The 17,683-nt window shown below is 40.1% G+C and overlaps 1 protein-coding gene across 2 annotated transcripts in view; it reads right to left on the bottom strand.

The window, feature by feature from the left end:
• CPQ (carboxypeptidase Q) overlaps window positions 1-17,683 on the bottom strand; it is a 243,225-nt gene that overhangs the window by 33,875 nt on the left and 191,667 nt on the right. For both annotated transcript variants that reach the window (XM_089518924.1, XM_089518925.1), the window contains one exon: window positions 6,505-6,706. In XM_089518924.1, the coding sequence (XP_089375050.1) occupies window positions 6,505-6,706 (202 nt within the window). The remainder of the gene's footprint in view (window positions 1-6,504; window positions 6,707-17,683) is intronic.

The following is a 17,683-nucleotide window of genomic DNA, read 5'->3' as shown; positions in this document are numbered from 1 at the left end:
CAACTAAAAGCAAAAAACATTAATATATATTTTTAAAAAACACATTAATATAAATTATTATTATTATTAACCTTTATTTATAAAGCGCTGTAAATTTACAAAGCGCTGTACATACAATCTTTTTAATTAGATGGTTCCCTGCCCTCAGGCTTACAAACTAAAAAGACAGACACAAAAGGAGAAGGGACTGGTGGTGGGGAAGGGGATGAAGTCCAGCAGTTCTTCTCTACCTCTGAGGCCTGGACCACGAGAGATGGACTGGAGGGAGGGCTTGGCTTCTTAATGGATGGTTAAAAGGAGGCATCCTGGGGCAGAGAGGGGCTCACCCCTGGGAACGCGTCTCTAAACAATATAGTCATTAACTCAGTTTTGAAACTGGGTAGAGAAGTGATGAGGTGTGCATGTGGTGGAAGAAGGTTCCAGGAGTAAGGGGCAGGAAGTGAGAAGGGACGTATCCGGTAGGGGGCAGTGGCAATCCTAGGCTGGGACAGGAGACCTTGACTACCAGAGCGGAGGGTGCGAGTGGGAATGTAAGGAGAAAGAAGGTCAGATAAGTAAGGAGGGGCCAATCCATGAAGGGCTTTGAAAGTCAACAACAAAAGCTTGTACTGGATGCGGAAGGGGAAGGGGAGCCAATGAAGGGAGGATAAAAGAGGAGATGGAGATCTTGTTGCACCTCTGAGACTAAATGCATCTGAGGAAGCAGGCTCTTTCAGATAATAATAATAATAATAATAATAATAATAGAATTAAGGGACATGTAGATTTTGGAGCACCTCTGAGACTAAATGCATCCGAGAAAGCAGACTCTTTCAGTTAATAATAATAATAATAGAATTAAGGGACATGTAGATTTTGGAGCACCTCTAAGACTAAATGCATCTGAGAAAGCAGACTCTTTCAGTTAATAATAATAATAATAATAATAATAATAATAATAATAGAATTAAGGGACATGTAGATTTTGGAGCACCTCTGAGACTAAATGCATCTGAGGAAGCAGACTCTTTCAGTTAATAATAATAATAATAATAATAATAATAATAATAGAATTAAGGGACATGTAGATTTTGGAGCACCTCTGAGACTAAATGCATCTGAGGAAGCAGACTCTTTCAGTTAATAATAATAATAATAATAATAATAATAATAATAGAATTAAGGGACATGTAGATTTTGGAGCACCTCTGAGACTAAATGCATCTGAGGAAGCAGACTCTTTCAGTTAATAATAATAATAGAATTAAGGGACATTAGGAGGCAGTGGTAGAGAAGGACCAGGGTTCAATCTCTTGCTTGGACATAAAAAAAAACCCCAATGGGCTAAATCACACTCTCTCAGCCTCAGAGGATGCCAATGGCAACCCATCTCTGAAGAAACCTTACAAAACCCTGGGGAAAGTAATTCTCTCTCAGCCTCTCTGGGGAAGGTACCCCCCCCCCCGAAGAAACTATGCCAAGGGAATTCTCAAACCACAAATCCCAGAATTCCATAGCATTGAGCCATGGCAGTTAAAGTGGTGTCAAACTGCATTATTTCTGCCGTGTGTTTTGGACCTTCAACTGCCATGGCTCCATCCTACAGCATCCTTCCTGGAATTTGGGACGCACCAGCACTCTTGGGAAGAGGAGGCCAATGACCTGTGAAAACTACATATCCCTCTACATGGTAGAAATAATAATTATTATCTTATTTACTTACATTCCACCTTTCTCCCAATATAGGAACGCAAGGCAGGGGACAATGAGTATAAAACAATAAACTTTTAAAACAATACAATTGGTTGGGTTTTTTTAATTTTTATATTTATACATTTTAGTGCTTTTGTTGTAGTTTTGTGAGGCACCAGTATTCTTGGGCAGAGGAGGCCAATGATATTGTATAGCCCTCTACGCTGCAAAAATCATCATGATCATGATCATGATCATCATCATCATCATCATCATTATTTTGAGAGCCAGAGTGGCGTAGTAGTTTGAGCTCTGTGTTATGATTCTGGAGATGAAGGTTCGAATCCCGACTCAGCCATGGAAACCCACAGGGTGACCTTGGGCAAGTTGCACTCTCTCAGCCTCAGGGAAGGTAATGAGCTTCCTCTGAAATCTTGCTAAGAAAACACCGTGATAAATCTTAGGTTTGCCATACCTTTTGGCAAATGATAGCCTTTTGGCTGAAGAGCAGTTATTATTATTATTATTATTATTATTATTATTCCTTGGAAAGGAAGCCACATAACAATAAGTAGATGAATGCATCCCTAGACTTTGTATCCTCCCCTCACCTGTCCCAATTAATTTAATAAAAGGAAATTGTTAAATGAGTCTCAGCTTGTACTCCAGAATGGTCATTAGTTAGAGATAATGGGATTTGTAGTCCAGTCACAGCTGGAAAATAGCACTGACCTGGCCTTATTTTACTTCCTTCGCCTTCCGGGCAGGGTTGCCATAAGTCAGAAAGGAGTTGGGCACACAACAACAACAACAATGACAACAACAGTGGAGGAAGGGGGGAGGAGGAGAAAAAAGAAGGGGAAGGAGAAAGAAGCAAAGGAGAAGAAAGAAGAAGAGGAATAGGAAAAAAGATAAAAAGAAGAGGAGGAGGAGGAAGAGAGGAAGAAAAAGAAGAAGAAGAGGAAGAGGAGAAAGAAGAAGAGAAAGAGGGGGGGGAGAAGAGGAAGAGAAATTAGGCCCCAGCTTGCCGGCAAAGCCCTCTGCAGCCCTCGGCCCGCGTGGGGACGAAAGAGGAGAAGCTCTTCCTCTTGAGGCTGGCTGGCCAATGGGGGAGACTGGGGCTAGAACAGCCCCACCCCCTGCTAGCAGTCACAGGCTCTTGCAGCAGGAGGCGGGCTGTCCAGCTATTGGCCAGCCAGCCTGAAGAGTAGGAGCTCCTACTCAGCCCTACGCGCAGCCGCGCAAGAGTGCACAGGGCCAGGACAAAGCAGAAGCGCCGGCAGGCGGCGTGAAGGTCGTAGTAGCGGCCGTGTTGGTGGCGATGATGGCTGCAGAGCGGCCGCGGGCTGCTGCCACTCTGCAGCCATCGCCGCCACCGATGCGGCCGCTACTGCGACCTTCACGCCTCCCGCAGGTTCTTCTACTTTGTCCTGGCCCTGTGCGTTCTTGTGCAGCTGCGCACAGGGCTGAGTAGGAGCAGCCAACTCAACCTGCGGTGGCCAACTCAACCCGGGGCAAACCTGGGCAAGGGGCAAACCCGGGATGGGACCTTCCCAAGCAGCAAAAAAACGAGAATGTCCCGCCCCCCAGGTGGGATATGGCATGCCTAGCGCAGAGGCAGTTTGGGAGAGGAGCATAACTGCAGGGATCTTTTTTTCATCTGCATATACCAATACTAACTGCAGAGAGTACTCCAATTTTCATAAATAGTTTTATTTAGAAATGTACAAGGGTACACACAACCATCCAAAAACCGAAACAATCTTAAAAATCATACAAGGCTACTTAGAAGACAGGTATGAAAAGTTGGATAGATAGAAGTCAGGGGCTGTAAAGGGTGATAATTACCAATCCTGAAGAGAAGGAAAATGCAGCACTGCCTACAATGTGGTTTAGAGTGGCTCAGACCATATCTGAGAATTACACTGAAGGATCCTGATCAGTGAACAACGTGATTAGGACTGGGGCAGATATGTTGTTGTTGTTGCTATTATTATTATTATTATTATTATTATTATTATTATTATTATTATTTTCTTATATCCGGCCTTTCTCTCATATCCTATTTCATACTCTCAAGAGGTGTACTGTGTGATATTCTGTGTGACAAAAGCTTTGATCGCTTTTTCAAGGGACCAACAAAAAGGTCTGGAATGGCTTAATGGCTTTAGCACAAAGGTGACAATGCACTGATTAGATCTGAGACTGATTATTGGGCAAGAAGGTGGTTGTAGGGATATCAAAAGAAGGTGAGGTAAAGGATATATTTACTGATGGCTTTACAATTGCTTCTTTTGCTTCCATGGCAAGAGGAAATGCAAAGAGCCTGGGGGAGTGCAGGGTGCTCAGCAAACCCATTTTCTTGTATTTATCTGTCTCTGCATGTCCTCTGGTCAGCATGATTATTACACGTGTGTAATGCCTAGCTTCCTCAGGTCATCATGACCTCAAACATACCCAACTCTGGATATTAATTATCAAACCGCATATCCAGCAGGAGGAGTGTAAGGTATGCTAACACATTGGAATTTAAAAAAACCAAATAGGCCTCTTTTTGTTCCACCGAGTGGCTTGTTTACTTGGTGAGAACATCAGAGTGCTTGTCTAGTTGGAGCCCCAGCATGCCTTTCCGAACAAGAACACCAAGCAAGCAGGACTGTTTTACAGCTGCACGCACAACATCATGTTCTCATCACAAGCTCTGAGCACAAACTCTTGGTTGGAACATGTGTGGAGTCATAAAAATGTTTTCTATGCAACTGAAGTTTAGAAACAAAACACAAACTGAAGGAAATTGATTGAGGAAGACTTCCTTATGATGAAGCTATGTCTCATTGGGCTGACAAACAAGACAAATCAAAAGGCCATCAGATGTAATTGATTTCGTTTAATTCAAGTGCATTTGGTTTGCATTTGCTAGAAAGGAAGAGGCCACCCACATGTACATATTGTGGATTACTTAATTTAAAATTAAAAACGGGGGGGGGGGGGTTACTGTTACTAAAAGATTTTCTAATTATAAAGAGTTCTTCAGCTATTCCAAAGAAACAGGGCCACTGGAAATAGCTCTTTGTGTTTAATATTGCGGAGTTGTATTCAGTGCTGAGCCGATTTTACAGAAGAAAAGAAAATTGCTAAAATTATTCATAGCTTCTTTCCAGAGTGAAATTAGTGAAGAATTATCTCCTTACACTAAGAGGACAGAGTGTATCTTTACTCTGACAAAGCTACACAGCAGTTGTGAAATACTGCCTTGTTAGTGAACTGAATGTACAAGTGCAACATGCAGAGTTCATCCATGCACAGTGAGCATCCATGTGCAATGGCTGCACATGTGGAAATCTCCTTCTATGACTTTGAATTGAATATAGGCATTATGCATCAAACCAAGTTGTCGACCCACTTCTATAAAACACAACCAGGATCCTGGCCACTGAGCAGTTTGAGAATTTCAGTCTAGAGAAAAAAGAGCCCCAACTTAGGCCTGTTCACTTTGTTCTCCAGAGCCTTCCCAAAATACATGTTTGCTTCCTCTCGTGATCTCCTTATACATTCCTAAACATAATATATAATGCAACCATATGTGCAGGAGGTCATGGATTGTGCTATACACTTCTTGCTTTTATTTTTTAGCCAACTATTCAGTGTGAATCAGACAGGGAATGGAAAAAAAATACAAGACTATATTTCAGTGAGTTATATTTGGTTGGCATACTTTCCCCCTTGTTGTCAAGTAGAGTGGAATGTCCTGCTATTTTTAATCCACTGCTCTAGTAAGAATTATTTTAAACCTTAAATCCCAAAAGGAGATCGTAGGCATATTGCCCTTACATGATTTAAAAAGTTTAAAAACAAAGCTCAGGCATATATTATATAGCCAACCTTCAGAAGCCTTGCGATATTTACATGTTTGAGAGAGTATTCAAAGTAGTAACACAACTGCAGACCAAGGACAGAAACATACTGAAGCTGCATCTGCACTGCAGAAATAATCAAAGTTAACGCCACTTTAAATGTCATGGCTCAGTACTATGAAAGTCTGGGAATTGTAGTTTGTTGTGGCACTAATGTTCTCTGATAGAGAAAGCTAAATGTCTCACAAAACTACAAATCCTAGAATTCCATAGCATTAAGCCATGGCAGTTAAAGTGGCTGCATGACTCAATCAGAAATCAGGTTGCATGATTTTTGCAGTGTGGATGCAGCAAAAATGACAACAGTGCAAAATGAACAAAACCCAGAGTAAAAGAAAACACAAAAATAATATAAAATTCAAACAAAATAAATGAAAGGAGATGTATTTGTGCCAACCTGTACACACAGCAAGGGCTGAGCACACAATCAAAGCCCTTACCATGCCGCTCGGGTGCCATCTTGGTGCATGCCTGTCTACATAGCGTGCCCCATGATGAGGCTTGTGTGCAGCGCCTAAAAGGCACTGCGCACAAGGGCCATCATCATGGTGCCCCTTCTAGGACACAAAAAGAACCTGTCCAGAAGCTGGTTCTTTTTGGTCCCTTTGGAGGCAGCAGCATGTGGTTGCTGTGGCCTCCTTCTGGGGGAAAAATGGGCAGTGTTGAGCTGCCCATCTGTAGCGGCCCTTAGCCCATGAATTTAGACAAGTAAAGCAGGATATGCTATCTCAGTTTGGGGGGGGGGGATGAGAAGCACTTTATTAAATGTAACACATAAACTTAATTTCTGATAGAGAGCTATTCCTGAAAAAATATTGTCAAAGCTGCATCTGTCACAAGAGGGGGGGGGGGAGTAAGGGGGGAAAGGAAAATTGTTGGGAGAACTCAGCAATTTTCAAAATTCATTCAGGAATCTCACCTGGTATTCCAGCTTGCACCCAGTAACTGATATCTGTTCCTTCACCATTTTCAAAGACATCCGTAATGTTGATAGGTTTCAGCAATTTCATTATCTCCTTCATGATTCTACGGGCCTTATCACTGCCTGTGAAAGCCAGGCCACTGGGCATGAACGTTCCTTCATCAGACTCCATAACAATGTCAAAGTTGGAAATATTCACCTAAAAATATGAAATGAACATTTAAAAATGAAAAACTTAAACACAAAGAACTGATTTCAATGATAGTAGTGATTGCAAAACTGGAAATACCAAAGTATTGGAAACTGCTGAAAGGAATTATCATTAGAGGATGGATAAACAGAATCTGGGAAACTGAATTAGCAGCAGGGGGGAGAACTTACCAGAAATTTACTGGAAATTAATACCACACACGACATTCAAGTGACAACTTTAAATTACTTTATTAATTTTGTCATCAGACATGAAATAGCTTATGGACTCCAAGGTATACTGTGATTTCTTTTGAGAAATCCTTTCTCAATATGACCTGGTATGAAAAGTCTCCATTATCTGGAATTTTAAATATTTCAGAAATCCAAAATATTCCAAAACTAAAACTTTTTTCACAGGTGGCTGAAACGATGACACCTTTGCTTTCTGACAGTTCAGTGTATACAAACCTTGTGTCTTGCAATATGTATAAGGTATATATGAAACCTTATTCATAAATGAATTTTGTGTTTAGATTTGGGTCCCATCTTCAAGATGTCTCAGTGTGTGTGTGTGTGTGTGTGTGTGCGTGTGCAAATTCAGGTATTTCAAAATAAAGTAAAAAATCTGAAATCCAAAACCCTTCTAGTTCCAAGCATTTAGGATAAGGGACACTTAACTTGTAGTTGTGTTTGACTGCCATATTATAATGAATGTATGCATTTGAATCTCTGTTCTGCTATGGAAACCGACTGGGTGATCTTGAGCAAGTCATACTCTCTCAGTCTCAGAGGAAGGCAAAAGCCAGGAACACCCTGTGAGAGGTTCTCCTTAGGGTGACCATGTCACAAATGACTTGAAGGCACACAACAGCAACAGCAAGCCAATGACAAGGAGAAGCCAGGCATACTCAGACACGCACTCTAGACTTTAGGAAAGCTGATTTTAGTAAACTTAGAGAAATACTGGGGGTGATCCCATGGTCAGGAATACTAAAAGAGAAGGGAGTTCAAGATGGATGGGAGTTTCTCAAGGGAGAGATAATGAAGGCATAATTTCAAACAGTTCCACTGAGGAAGAAAAATGGGAGATGTCTCAAGAAACCAGGATGGATGACTAAGGAACTTTCAACTGAGCTAAGTTTTAAATGGAACATGTATAAGAAATGGAAAAATGGGGAAATCACCAAAATGGAATTCAAACAAATAGCGAGCATGTGTAGGAGTAAAATTAGAAAAGCTAAAGCACAGCATGAACTCAGGTTTGCTAGACAGGCTAAGAACAATAAAAATGGCTTTTTTTGATATGTCCACAGCAAAAGAAAGAAGAAGGAAATGGTAGGGCGGACTGCTTGGAGAAGATGGCAAAATGCTAACGGGACAGAGAAAAGGCAGAATTATTTAACACCTTCTTTGCCTCAGTCTTCTCAGAAAAAGCAAAGGGTGCTCAACCTGAAGATAATGGAGCAGAGGACAGAATAGGGGAATTTCAGCACAGAATAAGTAAAGAGATAGTACAGGAATATCTGGTTAATCTAAATGAATATAAATCTCCAAGGGTATTAAAAGAACTGGCAAATGAAATATCGGAGCCATTGGCAATAATCTTTGAGAATTCCTGGAGAAAAGGAAAAGTCCCAGCACACTGGAGGAGGGCAAACTGTCCCCATCTTCAAAAAGGGGGAAAAAGAGGATTCCAACAATTATCGTCCAGTTAGTCTGACATCAATACCAGGAAAGATTCTAGAGCAGATCATTAAACAGAGCGTCTGTGAACATCTATCACAAAAAGTCAACATGGGTTTCAGAGAAAGAAGTCATGCCAGACAAATCTAATATCTCTTTTTGATAAAATTATCAGCTTGGTAGATGAAGAGAATGCTGTGTATATAGCATATCTTGATTTCAGTAAGGCTTTTGACAGGATTCCCCATGACATTCTTGCAAACAAGCTAGTGAAATATGGGCTAGACAATGTAACTGTTACATGGATTTGTAATTGGTTGACTGGCCGAACCCAAAGGGTGCTCAACAATGGCTCCTCTTCATCCTGGAGAGAAGTGACCAGTGGGGTAACACAAGGCTCTGTCCTGGGCCCAGTGCTATTCAACATTTTTATCAATAACTTGGATGACAGAATTGGGGGCATACTTATCAAATTTGCAGATGACACCAAATTAGGGGGAATAGCTAATACCCCAGAGGACAGGATCAAAATTCAGAATTACCTTAATAGATTAGAAAGCTGGGCCAAAGGTAACAAAATGAATTTCAACACGGAGAAATGTAAGGTACTGCACTTAGTGCGAAAAAATGAAATGAACAGATATAGGATGGATGACACCTGGTTGAACGAGACTACATGTGAAAGGGGAGTCCACGTAGACCACAAATTGAACGTGAGTCAACAGTGCAATGAGTCAACAGTGCAATAACAAGGCCAATACAATTTTAGGCTGCATCAAGAGAAGTACAGTGTCTAGATCAAGGGAAGTAATAGTGCCACTCTATTCTGCTCTGGTCAGGCCCCACCTGGAATATTGTGTCCAGTTCTGGGCACCACAATTTAAAAAGGATGTGGAGAAACTGGAGCGTGCCCAAAGGAGGGCAATTAAAATGGTGAAGGGTCTGGAAACCATGCCTTTTGAGGAATGACTTAGGGAGCTGGGGATGTTTAGCCTGGAAAAGAGAAGGCTAAGAGGTGATATGATAGCCCTGTTTAAATATTTGAAGGGATGTCATATTGAAGAGGGAGCAAGCTTGTTTTCTGCTGCTCCAGAGAACAGGACCCGGAACAATGGATGCAAGCTACAGGAAAAGAGATTCCACCTCAACATTAGAAAGAACTTTCTGACATTAAGGGCTGTTCGACAGTGGAACAAACTCCCTCGGAGTGTAGTGGAGTCTTCCTCCTTGGAGGTCTTCAAATGGAGGCTAGATGGCCATCTGTTGGGGATGTTTGATTTAGATTTCCTGCATGCCAGGGGGTTGGACTGGATGGCCTGTGCGGTCTCTTCCAAATCTATGATTCTATGAGGCAATGGAGAGTTTTGTTCAATTTGCAGTTTGATTACAAACCAGCAATATCACATTTCCCAAATCAATATGCAATTATCCTTGGGCAGCTGAACTTCTCAGAAATTTGTATTGCAATTCACCAAAAGAAAGAAAAGTGTCAAAACTGTGTATGTTAGGGCAAGAGACTTTACTGATTTGGGTTTTTTAAAGAATTTTTAAAATTTGTTTTACATTGGTTTGTTCCCATTTTATCTTGTTTTTTTCAAAAATGGGACCCACAGTGGATCATCCATGAATTAAAAGAAGGTACAGAAATTAAAAATTAGTAATAAAAAGTTTTTTTAAAAAAATAACATATAATACCAGTGCATCAAAACATTGATATTTTAAAACAATATAAAATCATTTAAAACCATGTTAAGTACAATGCAAAATGTCTCCTCCCCTTTAAAGCCTTTTCTACATAGTTTATTAGTCACCCAATCATCGTTCAAATATAAAGGTTTTAATAATGAAAGTGGATCAGAGCCCATGAAAGTGGATCAAAGGGAGCACCAGCATCATCTCTGTAGCAGAGATTTCCACAACCTGGAAGCAGCCATGAAGAAGGTTCCCTCCTAGGTCCTCACCACACCAAATATACCTGTCAAGGTGGTGGGTCCTACAGAAAGCCCTCCCCATACAAGGCAGGCTTGTATGAGAATAGCTGATCTTTGAGACAGTCTGAACCTAAGTTGTATAGGGTTTTGTAGATTTTGATAAAGAGACATATGCACACATAAGCCACATTTATAGGCATGTATGTCACCAACAGGATCTGACTAATATAAAACAAGTGTGCACCAAAATGTGTATACAGTGAATCCTTGTTATACGCTGGGGTTTGGTTCCAAGATCCCCCATGTATAACAAAATCCGTGTATGCTCAAGTCCCATTAAGTATAATGACATAGCAAAATGGTGTCTCTTATAAAAAATGGAACATCAAGGTAAATTTATACTTTTTTGGAACATTTTCAAACCGTGTATGCTTAAATCCGTGTATAAAATATCCGTGTATAAGAAGGGCCGACTGTACTTGTACGGTAGGTGTGGGGATGGACATGAACAACCTGGAGTAAATTTAAAAAACAAAACAAAACTGATTTCAGACATGCATCTAATAGCAATCCTGTGTAAAAAGTATGCACTTTGGAAAAATGCACATAGAAATGCAGATGAATTTTTGTGGTAGATTTTTAAAAAATTCACAAGCTGGTGGAGAAACAAAATATAATGAACCCAAGACAGATAGAGATTCAGCCATATCTATTAAGGGCAAATCCCCAAATAGTTAAAAAAACCAAACACCTCAGGATAATTTAAAAGCCAAGAGGTTTAATACAAGCAAATACTCTTAGGAAATCTCTCAAAACAACATGAATAAATTTGCCTCTGGATTATGCAGGAAGACTGCTAACTCTGGAGTTTGACTATAGGAAGAAAAGTGATTTCTCCATAGGAAATGTTGTGGAGATTGCTTCTAGTAAATCAAATATTTTCTAGATCAGCAACCCTTTGGCTTTTCAGACCATGTGTAGCATTCCTATCACTACTTCTTAGACTAACACTGAGATATAATTAAGTACCTAGCACATACTTCTTACAAGTTCTGAACAAATATTAATTAAATCAGACACATAGTAATGCAGATACGTGTTACCAAACTGAATAGCTTCATCATAGAATAATACGCTCTTCTGAAGCCTGCAAGCCCTTTGAGAGGTTTTTGAAGACTGGAATTTATATGTTTCATTTTCTTTCCTTCTTTTCTTTCTGACCATCCAAGTGGCTATGATCCACTGTAGAAAAGAAGGTACACAGCAAACTTATGTTCCAAATTCTGTCAGAGACATACCTTCCTTGGGAGCTCCAGAGTCATCAGCAGAGGGAAATCTGTTCCCTAAGAAGGCCCAAATCTTCCATCACAGTCTTCCATAGATAAAGATCTTTCTCAATGAAGGAAAGCTGTGACAGAATTGAACTGATTCTTTGAACTCTGTGTAGACCTCAAAGAGTTGTTGGGACATCTCTCCCTCTCTGTCAAGCTTGTCACCCTCCTTTCAAATGTTGGTGGACTGCAATTCCTGTGATCCCCTACCCAGCAAAACCAAAGATTGCCATTTTCTAGTTTGACAAATCTGGGTACCTAATTTGCATATTAATTGTTCTAGTCCTTTTCTATTACTATGTTCCACACTTTATATTGTTTATATAGTAAACTACTCTGAAAGAGTCAGTACAGTGTAATGGTTAAGGCTGAGAAGGGCTGTTAATAGCAGGATCTCTTGAAGGTGTCTTATTCGTAAGGTTGCCATAAGTCAAATCTGACTTTATAGTATGTACATAACAAAAACAACAAACATCACAGGGGGAGCATTTTATTCCAGATGACATTTTCAAAGGCAGTACTGCACAAGACTATACAGTCATCCCTCCATATTTGCGGCTTTGATATTTGAGGATTTGATTATTCACGGATTTCATTAATATGTTCTCTCTAGGGCTGTCTAGGTCCTCCAGTGCAACTCTATAGTCAACTTTAACTAAAAGTTGCACTGAAAGACCATTTGTAGCTACTCCAGTGCCATTCTATGGTCAGTGTATGTTGGACATTGACCACAGAGTTGCACTGGAGGACCTAGAGATTCCTAGAGAGGTGTCCTCTCAGGTAAAAACAGTGTTTATGTTATTTGCTGGTTTTCCATATTCACGGAGGTCTCGTTCCCTAACCCTAGTAAATATGGAGGGACAACTGTATTACAGTTGTCTTGTCTGACTGTAAGCAGTTCATGAGTACTGTAACTGAGGCTAGACTAGGTCCAATTTGTCCTGTCACAGCTAGCATACTAACTCAAGGTGGCATTCCTAGCTATCAGAGCCACTGGTTTATGCTGAGTATAGTCCTCTCAATGAACCCCAAAATGAAAACTTGGTGTTATTCCAGGGAACACTAACAAATGGGAAAAGAGAGGTCAAGTGTCCTGCCAACTCCATACTGATGCTAGTATCACATGCCAAACATTTGCATGACTTCTTCAGCAAGTATCATCTAGTGTAGATAAAAAAATGTTGGGAGGCAAAATATAACTTGGAGTCATCTCATACATCAGAAGTAGGAATCATGTGGCTTTCCAGGTGCTGTTGAACTGCAGCTCCTAGTATTTCTTTCCACTGTCAATGCTGACCAGGGCTGCTGGGTGTTGCAGTCAAACAACATCTGGAGGACCACATTATTCCCACTCTGCCATTAGTAAATGACCATGAGGTGGAACAGAACACCATATTGTTGGTTTTGATCATCCAGCAAGGATCAGAATCACCACACCATTTGTCTCCTAGGCTCAGCTTATTAAGAGATCGCAGAGGAGACTTTGGCTGAAGTTACTGAAAGCTGCTGAAAGCCCGAGAAGAACCACTGGGGTTGTAGTTCCCCACTTTGGATCATAGATTTTGTCATTTCAAAATATTTCATACATCTTCTGTCTAGCTATTGCCATTTTGGCATCAACATATTGCAACTGCTGTTATTTATCTACAAAGGAGGAAATCACATACAGTCCCGTGTTTTTTATCTCCTCAACAGGAAATGAATGCTTTTCTACAGGAATGCCATAGAATCAATAGCAATCCTCTTCCAAGAACAATGGAATCTTAAGAATATAGGTTTGAACTTTCTAATATGACCTTTAAAAATGCTTTGCACACATTCCAAACACTGGGATAATATGAACTGTACATAAACAATAGGGCTGCATATGTAGCATTACTATAGTTTGACTCTCATGGGAGATGATACTTAGCATCTATATCATACTATACCTGCTTTAAAACAAGGATGGTTAGACTATGATCTATTGATACATCTCTAGATGACATGCATTACACTGCCAAGGATTTCTGACCCTTAAATATTTAACAATAGGAACAACAAGAAGGCTGCTTCTTTCTCAATCACATAGCTGTAATAAAGAATGCTTGTAGGAAAACCAGAAATGGATATGAATAGAATGACGGTGGTTTATAATTCATGGATGGTGTGTTTCAAAATATTTTTAACCAAATATTTTTAAAACACAAACTATTTTAAACAACATTACCTTGCACAATTAAACATATAAAGACAAACCTAGTACAGTGGTCCCCCGGGTTACGAAATTAATTCGTTCCGCTGCCCTTTTCGTAACCCGGAAGACTTTCGCAAGCCGAATTGCCATAGGCGCTAATGGGGAAAAGCCGCGATTTGGTGTGAAATCGCGCCGAAAAGCACCAAAAGTTTTTTCGTAACCCGAAAAAACTTTCGTAACGCGGAACAGTTTTTTTAAATTATTTTTTTTCGTAACCCGGGAATTTCGTAAGGCGGTGCTTTCGTATCCCGGGGTACCACTGTAGTTGACAAGACTGTTAACATATAGACATCTACCATGTTGTAACATAACATTAAAACATTGAACATTTAACAATAACACAATTAACAATAAAATGATTTCCTAAATTTCTGTCGCTCCAAATATTATGCCATAATTAAATAACTTTTATCTCTATTGGAGTTTTTTATATTCCTCTGTCTTATTTATCTAAGATATATACTATCTTTAAAATTAAGGAGGAAAAAAAGAAAAACTAGATCTACATGTCTCAAACTATTGAGACATTTCTCATCAGAGATTTGAAATTTTGTGAATATTTTTACCTCCCCAACCTTTAGGGGCACCTGATAGTTTTGGAGGTGCAGGACAGCCCATGTGGCATAGGCAGCTCTACCCTCCAACAGAACAGAATGGCCAGGAGACTCAGGAGGAACAGCTGGGTGGCTAGCAGCACTGTATCTGTCATTTAAAGTGCTTATCTCATTCTGTTCGGGGGTGAAACCACAGTGTGTGTGTGTGTAAAAATGATGCCCCCCCCCCCCCCAAATAAGAATTCTGTCATTCAGAGGAAATTGTCCTTCAGTCCCAACATTTCTAGCATTGTAGTAAATTTAAACTTAAGTTGAGCATTTGGAAACACTTTTTAGGCATTCAAAGAAAAGAGGAAGACCAAGGGAATGCCAACATTGCAAATATAAGAACTTTAGCTATGAATGATTTTCAGTGATTTGCTCTCGGCAATGCTTGAAATTTAGGGACTGAAGGAAAATTGATTTGGGAGTGCAGAATTCTTATTGTGTAGGATCACCTTTATTTTTTCCCTTCCCAAAGCTATACCTGATTTTGCCTAATAGTAGGGCTGCCACTGCACCTATTCTTATTCTGTGAGGAGGAGTGGAACGGTACAACAGCTCTACATCCTTCAAGCATGCCATATTCTGTGAAAATTATACTGCTGGCTTCTATTCTACCCAACCCCCTTCACAAAAACCTCATAGCTTTTCTAAAAATAATATATGGATCTGGCAAACAAACACACAATCTGGCATCAGCTCTGAAATAAACAAAACAAAACAACAACAGCTAGTTGGCAATCTTCTGTGTCACAGTAATGTAGCCCAGCATGATTTTTTTAACAAATCAATCACAGCTACCATTTTGCAAGTGATGTCAGGGGAAAAAAGTTAGTCTTATAATGGTGACTGCAGTACTGAATATCGCTTGCAAAAATATCTCTTTTTCTTTGGCCATGAGAAATGAAATATCTGACTCAAGTGAATAAGGATAGTAAGTAATGAAGATTGTTATAAGCTAGTCTGAGAGGAGTTAAAGGGAGTAGCAGCAATGCAAGATAGGCAGAACAAAACAAATCTGTGTTCACTTGACAACAATGGAAGAAGAGAAACCAATAGCCTCAGCATGCTAATCTTTAACATAGTAAAAATTCTGACACAAAGAGAGAATGTTTTACTATGTTGGAATTTCATAAGTTGTTGGCAATGCTGCATTTGTCAATTGTTATACATTTCTATAACTGTCCACATATGTTTCTAATATTAAAACATGAACATGATCCACCCTTAGCACATGATATAGCTGCATGCTCCCCTTCCCAACCCCACCCCTTCATTCCTTATGTATTATTGTTAACTGTTTAATTCTGAGCACATGTTGGGAGATGTCTTAAAAACAGTATGTTTCTGTAAGAAAAATCCAGGATGAAAAACAAAGCAAAACAGAGTACAGATGTGTAAATGACTTCTTTGCCTTTGAAGGCCATCCTGCAAGACTTCGGTCACTAAGTCAGAAGAATAATTGTCAAGTATGTCCAAGGGAGTCTCTGACCAGCAAGTAGCTCAGAATTTTAGAATCTTGACTTAATGGTCCTACAAGTCCCCCACTTGTGTGTAGTAACTGTATTACTACAGTTGGGGAAAAAACAATTTATATTTCTCTATTCTCTCCACAGTCCCTATCATGTTTTATAACTGGTTCTACAGTCTCAGAATGTTAAAGAAGCAGCAGCCAAGATGCTAACTCTGGCCAACATACTACACCATGTTCTATGTGTCATAACTTTAAGACTTTGTATGCAAAGGAATCTTGTAGCACCTTTGAGACTAACTGAGAGAAAAAAGCTAATAGCATGAGCTTTCATAAGAAGCTGGTAGCATGACCTTTCATAGACCTGAGCCTACTTCCTCAGATGCATATATGACTCCGATGTATGTTTCTGTAGATATGCTGCAGTATGCAACAAAACCTGTTAGTGAATTGCAAAGATCCACGTGAATTATGTAGAGTATTCTAATGTGCACTGGGTGCTTCTGATGCACATGAACATCAGACACTTCTCATGCTCATGGTACACTTTTGATGCCCACGGGCCTCTTCTGATGCACATTAGATGTTCCTGTTGTGCTCCAGCACTTCCTAGCTGGTGTTTAGATGCACATCGGTGCCCAATGCACATAGAACCCATAGTGCTTCAGTCACTGCACTGGCAACCATTGTGCAAGGGATGTCTGTATGGTGTAATATCCCAGCAGCCTCTAAGTGAATACAGATATTGCAAAACTAATCAGTTATATTTCCTGAACATATAAGTCCACTTAGAAAGACATAAATCCTATGCTGAATTTGAGACATCGGTTTTAAAAAGAAGAATAAACACACTGAGCATTTGCATTTTATTTTGACTCATATGCAGAATTTCAGTGAATAGACTGGGAAAGGTGTGGAAACAGAGAGAGCGGGAGAAGCCCAGAGTCTAAGAAATAGTGGATAGGTTTGAGGAAAACCTTTTTCACTGAATTATCCAAGAATCTAACACTATATGAATCATACACTAAAGAAGTGCAATGGGTGTCATTGTATTTCAACCCATTATAGTGAATATTATACAATAATATAAAATATTATACAATAATATACAATATACAATAGAAACTCCAGAATATAATCAGTGAAGTAGAGTTACTGAAGAGAGTGCACTCCCCAGAAAGACTCCACAGACTTTCCCTTCACACCTGCCTTATGCCTAAAAGGCCTTTCTGAAAAGGCCTCAAAATATTATATGTTTGTAATACAGTCAGCGCTTGACGTTTGTGGCTTTGACACTCGCGGCTTTGATTATTCTTGAGGTCGTGTTTTGTTTTTGTTTTTTGGCTACATCCAGCTTCCCTGGGCTAAGAGAAGTCTGGGAAGGAAGGGGGGGGGCCTGTGCAGCCCCTCAGTTATTTGCAGTATTTCCACTTGCACAGAGGTCTTCTGCCCTAACCCCCATGAAAGTGAATGGCCAACTTTATATACCACTAGGGATGCGGTGGCTCAGCGGTCAAGACACAGACTCTGATGCACGATTGGCAGTGATGGAATGAGCTCCCATCACCAGTCCCAGCTTCTGCCAACCTAGGAATTTGAAAGCATGTAAAAGTGCAAGTACATAAACAGGTACCACGTCAGTGGGAAGGTAACAGCGTTCTATGCAGTGGTACAAGCCACATGACCACAGAGTTGTCTTTGACAATGCTGGTTTGTTGCAAAGGAGATGAGCATCA

This window comes from Sceloporus occidentalis, unplaced genomic scaffold, assembly GCF_023333645.1.
Source record: "Sceloporus occidentalis isolate IW3139 unplaced genomic scaffold, rSceOcc1.0.p SCAF_3, whole genome shotgun sequence".
In the NCBI taxonomy this organism is placed as follows: domain Eukaryota; kingdom Metazoa; phylum Chordata; class Lepidosauria; order Squamata; family Phrynosomatidae; genus Sceloporus; species Sceloporus occidentalis.
This window is presented reverse-complemented; position numbering and strand designations above follow the sequence as displayed.